Genomic DNA, 7,493 nt, shown 5'->3' with positions numbered 1-7,493 from the left:
AATATAGCAAATATAAATAAATGGAGTAAAGAGAAGCTCTCAAACGAATTTTGAAGATGAAGGAACTCAGCTTCTTCTTTACTTGACCCTCTTCTGATTTGGCACGAAGTAGAGGATCACCGAGGCAGCACATGGATGGAGAGGAAGCTTTGGGATTCACTTGGATGTTCTTCTTCTCTCTCTTTTACTTTGAATGACCCTTTTGTGCTTTTGGGAGATTTTTCTTGTAATCTCTTTGAAATCTCTTTCCTAAATGTTCTCTCCCACTTCCATACCTTCTTCCCTTGCTCTCCCCTTGATTTTATAGCTTTAGAGGGAGTGAGAACAAAAATCTAGCCGTTAGAGACAAAAATAGAGCCGTTGGAATCAAGAAAAAAACTAGCCGTTATGCCTCCCAGCGTGCTCGAGTCGACTCGGCTGAAGTAGGAGTCGACTCGGCTGAAACAGGAGTCGATCTGTGAATAGTAGTCTGCCGGCACTGTAGCTGGGAGTCGGCTCCGCACTGTAGCGCTGAAGTTGGAGTCGACTCGAGATCACTGTAGCGCTGAAAATCAACTCTCTGTCTTTTTGTTTGTTCTCAGTCGGAGTCGACTCGTAGAGTATCGGAGTCGACTCGAGCACTGTTTCTTGAAACTCTAGAGTGCCAGAGTCGACTCGGAACTTCCAGGAGTCGACTCGAGGACTATTCTTTTGAATCTTTCTTTGAATTTGCTCCTCCAACTTGAATCCTTTGAACTTGAAACTTGGGCCAATGAAGTGTAGCTTTCTTCCAACTTTTCTTGAGAGCTTTTGAGGCCTTCTTGTATTTTTCCAACTTGATATGTTCCTCGCAAAATAAATTATCTTTCTTCTTGCAACACAAGCATTAGTAATTATACTTCAAGGTTTTGTGATCATCAAAATCAATCTTTAACTCAATCTTTGGGTCATCAAGACAGAGGTAGATACAGAGCCAATAGCTTACCTAGGAGCATACTTCGGTGTAGCATATATAGCGGCATACCCCTTTAACCTAGGTGGAAAAGAGATCTATTGATACCCACCATCAGTTTACCTAGAAGCCCACGGAGCGGTGAAGGGAACAGGATTTCGGGAAAACCCCATGAAATTTTCGATGGAAATGGAGTTTTGCGAATTCTCCCCAATGATAGTGACTTTTGTCATTCTAGAGGGGCAACTCTACTCCTTTTTTTTGTCGATCAGTGCAAAAGTTGTATGAAAAGGGTCCCCTCTTTATTTTTGGTGTAGTGAGGCCAAACAAAGGAGTGGCTTGCAACTGGGCGAAAGAAAGTGAATTTCGTTCCATCACCCACGCTTTAGCTTCTCTTGAATCCTGTGCCAACATGCCTAAACTTTTGTTCTAAAATAAAAAAGACTGCCCCACGAAGGGGATTTGTTGTTCTAGGAAATGTGTTGCACCGTAGGTCCTTTTGAGTTTGTAGCTAGGCAGCTACGCTGACGCTTCGAGCCATTCTTCCTTCTCTTATGGGACTTGAACTTCCTGCATATTTGACGGATTTCCTTACTTTAATGTATCATGAAAGTTGGAAGAGCTTCACTCAGATTTGGGTTTGTCTCGTGCAAAATTCAGAACGGGCGACGCTATCATTTCGTTGGCAGAAGGAGAAACGATCCAATCCATTCGGGGCTTCGGGGAACCATTTATTTCACCAGAATTAGAGCCATAGGACTCTATCCATTTATTCACTAGACCCAACTGTAAATGTGAATTTTCGGTCCTATTGAATCAGTTGCATTTTTTTTGGTAAGGTGGTCCCATATCGGTATTAAAAGTCATTCCGGAAAAATGGATTTAGGAGCGAATAAGCCTGCTATAGAATTAGAATACCTTCTTTGTCGAAATAACCACGAGGATGGATGCCGCTCTCAAGTGGAATCAGTTTCAGTTGAATTTGTTACTAGATCTTATAGTGGTAGAAACCTCATGCAAGAGAATATCCTTTTTGATATTATATCAAAAGTATAAATTTTAAACAAATTCTTTCTTAATGGTGATCATATTTTCCTTATATAGATTTAGAAAATCATTTTGTATAGCCATAAATCGGTTTGGTGCAAGTAGGCTCAACGAAACGATTTCCATCAAACAAAAAGGTACAACAAACAAGGAGCATGCTATAGCCTTCTTAGGATTGTTCATATCGTTAGGCAAGATATTCGAAACAATTGAGCTATACTATGTGCTATTTTTGCCTACAAAAATTCAGCCCTTGAATTCCAAGGGAAAGAGGAAACCTCCTACTCCCAGCAAGGAGAGCTGAAACTAGCAACATGGTGGCCAGAGGATTTCTAATATTGCTTGCGGTTGCTGCCTATAAAGATATATTATTGTTGTCTACAAAGCTTGCTGTCAAAGTCTTTTGGATGCACCATATTGGCTCAAATTTCAATACCAAGAGGCAGGCATGTGATTTTTTTTTTTTTTTTTGGTGTGTGTGTGGTGTGAGGTATCTGAATGATCAAAGCCATTTCTTTTCTGGTAAAGGAGTCACGCTTTATAGACTTTGATGGCCCCCCCTCCAATCTTGAACCCAGCTGTGGTCAATGACCCAAGAGTCCAGTTTTGGAGCCATGCTGCTCTTTTAGGAGTGCGCGAATCTAGGCTTTGCCTTTTGCTTCGAGGGCCTGGCCCACCCTAACTCCCTCTCTAGCTTCCCTCGACGTGTACGAACTGTCACCAGACTCAGCCGCGACGCGCGGCCGATGCTCCTCCCAGTCCCATACAACTATTTGACGACCAATCATCAACTTGGAGCCATAAAGCTGAAAACTAAACGGCCGATCCGCACGACGGTGCAATCACATAACACACAAAAATTATTAGTTGGACTAGATTCATCAACTCAATGGTAAACTAATTTAATCGCAAACTAATACCTACAGAAAAAAAAAACATAATAAAATAGGCATGTAAATGTATGTTACTTTACAGTTGGACTGATCTACTGCTGAGCTAGTAAATTTGATTCAACCAATAATATTTGGTGTCATACCTTGCTTTTCGGCTTTCGCTCTCTGGCCTAGGATTTTTGGGCTTTGGCTTTGTTTCTTTCATGCTTGGCCCACGACTTCGACGGTTTGGTTTTGAGGGAGCCAATATATCCGAGGCTTCCAATAATACCATAATCTCATGACAAGAGCCTTTTATTGTAATTAAAATAATAATTATTCTACCCAAATTAAAAAAGTAACAACAAGTGCACAGACATTGTTGGTCCAATATTTAATAAGCATTATCCATCACTTAGTATTAAGAAATGCAGCCAAGGCAGTAGCAGTACTTTAAAAAATACAAAACTTGTCCCCTATTTTTCTAAAAAAAAAAGCTAGGACTTGTTTGACACCGCTTTATTTTTAATTTTTATTAAAAACTAAAAAATAGGTTTGATATTATCATTTTATTTTTTGATTTTTAAAAATTATTTTTATTATTTTTACAAAAAAATAAAATTATGAAATTCATACTTACATTATTTTCGAAAAAAGTTATACCTTTGACCGATGCTTCCACCACCAACATCCTCACTGGTATGCCATCATCACCATTACCATTGTTATCACCATCAACATTATCATTTTTATCATCTTTGCCACCATCGTCTACTGCACCACCACCATTACTATTGTTATTAGATTGATCATCACAACCACCTATATCACACCACTACTATTATAATTGTCGCCATCATTACTATCGCTGTTGCTACCAAAAATTAAGACATATTTGACATCACTTTTATTTTTAATTTCTATTTAAAAAATGAAAGATGTGTTTGGTATTATCATTTTATTTTTTATTTTTTAAAATTATCTTTATTAATTTTACAAAAAAAATAAAGTTAAAAAAAATTTTTACTTTCGTTATTTTTCAAAAAATATATATTTTTTACCGTCACTACCACCACCAACATCTCCGCTGCTGATACCATTATTGCCAATAGTGTTGTTATCACCATCAACACCATCATTTTTATCATCATTGCCACCGTCGTCTCTAGCACCACCATCACTACTGTCACTGCTTGGACGATTGCCACAATTACATTTATTGTAATGCCTTCGCCAACATAACTTCTGTCGTGTCTATATTACACCACCACCACCATTATTGCTGCCACTATTGCTACCAAAAGCTAGGTCTTATTTGACATTACTTTTATTTTTATTTTTTATTAAAAAATAAAAATATGTTTCATATTATCATTTTATCTTTTATTTTTTAAAATTATTTTTATTATTTTTATAAAAAATAAAATTATGGAATTCTTACTTTTATTATTTCAAAAAAGAGAAACTCATATTTTTACCGTCACTACCATCATTAACATCTCCACCGTTAATGCCATCACTAGCATTACCGTTGTTATCTCCATCAATGTCATCAGTTTTATCATCATTGTCACTGTCGTCTCCAATACCACCATCACTACTATCGCCGCCAAATCGATAACCAACACCACCTCTATCGTATTGCCATCACCAACATGACTTCTGCCTTGCGTATATCACACCACCATAACCATTATTTTTGCCACCACCACTACTACTGTTGCTACCAAAAGCTAGGATTTATTTGACATCACTTTTATTTTAATTATTATTAAAAAATAAAAAATATTTTTGATACTATCATTTTTATCTTTTATTTTTAAAAATTATTTTTATTATTTTTATAGAAAACAAAATTATGAAATTCTTACTCATTATCTTAAAAAAAATTCATGTTTTTATTGTCACTTCCACCGCTAACATCTCCACCCCTGATGCCATCACCACCATTACCGTTGTTGTCTTCATCAACATCATCATTTTTATCATCATTACCACCATCGTCTCTAACACTACCATTACCACCACCATCACCACTACCACTGCTAGATCGATCGCCACAACCACCTCTATCATATTGCTTTCGCTAACACGACTTCTTGCATGCCTATATCACACCACGACTACCATCATTGCCACCACCACCATTACTATCACTGCTACTATCAAAAGCAAGAACTTGTTTGATATCGCTTTTATTTTTAATTTTTATTAAAAATGAAAGATGTGTTTGATATTATCATTTTATTTTTATTTTTACATATGAAATTTTTGCTTTCATTATTTCAAAAAATAAAAAATTTATAATTTTTACTGTCACTACCACCACCATCTCTTCTTCTAATACTCTTATTGCCATTACCATTGTTATCTCCATCAATGTCATCACTTTTATCATCATTGCCACCATCGTCTCCAGCACCACCAACACCGCCACCATCACCACCGCCATAGTTAAATCAATCTCCACAACCACCTCTATCATATTGCCTCGCCACCTATGTCATGCCACCACTACCATTATTGATGCCACCACTACTGTCACTGCTGCTATCAAAAGCTAAGGCTTGTTTGAAATCGCTTTAATTTTTTATTTTTACTAAAAATAAAAAAAATTATTTTATATTATCATTTTATTTTTTATTTTTAAAATTATTTCTTTTATTTTGTAAAAAATAAAACTATAAATTTTTTTACTTTCATTATTTTCAAAAAAATAAATTAATACTTTTACCGTAACTACCACCACCAACATTTCCACCCTTGATGCCATCAATGCCATTGTCGTTATTATCTCCATCAACTTTATCATATTTTTTATTATTGCTATCGTCATCTCTAGCACCACCATCACCACTATTGCCGCTAGATTGATTGCCACAACCACCTGTATCGTATTGCCATCACCACCATGACTTCTGCCATGCTATATTACACCATCACTACCATTATCGCCGCTGCCACTGCGATCACTATTTCTACCAAAAGCTGAGACTTTTTGACATTGCTTTCATTTTTAAGTTTATTAAAAAATAAAAAATGTGTATGATATTATCATTTTATTTTTTATTTTTTAAAATATTTTTATAAAAAATAAAACTATGAAATTATTACTTTTATTATTTTGAAGAAGAACTCATGTTTTTTATCATCACTACCACACTAACATTTCTACCCATTATTGTAGTGAACTCCAACAATATTATCATTTTTATCATTATTGCTACCATCATCTCCAGCACCATCATCACCATTATCGCCGCTAAATCGATCTCCACAACCGCCTCTATTGTATTACCATCGTCACCATGACTTCTGCGACGCCTATGTCACACTATCACTACCATCATTGCCGCCACAGCTATCGCTACGGTTACCAAAAACGAGGACTTGTTTGACATTGCTTTTATTTTTAATTTTTATTCACAAAATATGAATATGTTTGATATTATCATTTTATCTTTTTATTTTTAAAAAGGTTATTTTTATTATTTTTTAAAAGATAAATTATGAAATTCTTACTTAACAATATTTCAAAAAAAAATTATGTTTCTACCGTCACTACTGCTGATGCCATCATCGCCATTACTGTTATCTACATCAACATCATCATTTTTTATCATCAATGCCACTGTTGTCTCCAACACCACTATCACGACCACCATCACCATTATCACCGCTAGATCGATCGCGAACATCACCTTTGTCGTATTGCCATTGCCAACATAATTTCTACCATGCGTATATTACATCACCACTATCATCATTGCTGCCACCACCACTAGCACTGTTGCTACCAAAAGCAAAGACTTATTTGACATCGCTTTTATTTTTAATTTTTATTAAAAATAAAAAATATGCATGATATTATCATTTTATCTTTTTATTTTTAAAAATTATTTTTATTATTTTTATAAAAAATAAAATTATGAAATCTTACTTTTATTATTTTTTTTAAAAAAATTGATGTTTTTACCATCACTACCACCACCAACATCTCCATCTTGATGCCATCACCACCATTATCATTGTTATCTCCATTGATTTTATCATTTTTATCATCCTTGCCACCGTCGTCTCCAACACTATCATCACCACCACCGTCACTAGTATTGATACTAGATCAATCGTCACAACCACCTCTATCGTATTACCATCGCCACCATAACTTTTGCTGCACCTATATCACATTACCACTACCATCATTGCTACCACCACTACTGTCACTATTGTTACCAAAAATTAGAACTTATTTGACATTGCTTTCATTTTAATTTTTATTAAAAATGAAAGATATGCTTGATATTATTATTTTATTTTTATTTATTAAAAAATATTTTTATTATTTTACAAAAAATAAAATTTTGAAATTCTTACTTTTATTATTTTTTAAAAAAATTATGTTTTTTTACTTCCACCAACAACAACAACATCTCCACTGCTGATGCCATCATTACCATTACTATTGTTATGTCGATCAACATCATCATTTTTATTATTATTACGATCATCGTCTCCAGCACCATCATTACCATTATCGCCGCTAGATCAATCACCACAACCACCTGTATCGTATTGCCATCGCCATCGCCATCACAACTTTTGCCACGCCTATCTCACACCACCACTACCATCATTGTCAT

General features: G+C 35.3%; 1 protein-coding gene across 1 annotated transcript; it reads right to left on the bottom strand.

The window, feature by feature from the left end:
- Positions 1-2,875: 2,875 nt before the first annotated feature.
- Positions 2,876-5,302, bottom strand: LOC108511631 (N66 matrix protein-like). Its single transcript, XM_017845069.2, has 5 exons — positions 5,213-5,302; positions 4,772-4,936; positions 3,912-4,104; positions 3,514-3,672; positions 2,876-2,898 (listed from the first exon to the last, which is right to left on the bottom strand). Exons 1-5 carry the CDS (start codon positions 5,300-5,302, stop codon positions 2,876-2,878), a joined length of 630 nt encoding a protein of 209 aa, XP_017700558.2.
- Between the last annotated feature and the right edge of the window lie 2,191 nt (positions 5,303-7,493).

Source organism: Phoenix dactylifera, unplaced genomic scaffold (assembly GCF_009389715.1).
Source record: "Phoenix dactylifera cultivar Barhee BC4 unplaced genomic scaffold, palm_55x_up_171113_PBpolish2nd_filt_p 000309F, whole genome shotgun sequence".
NCBI lineage: Eukaryota > Viridiplantae > Streptophyta > Magnoliopsida > Arecales > Arecaceae > Phoenix > Phoenix dactylifera.
The sequence above is the reverse complement of the archived record's forward strand: the minus strand, read 5'-3'. Positions and strand labels throughout refer to the sequence as shown.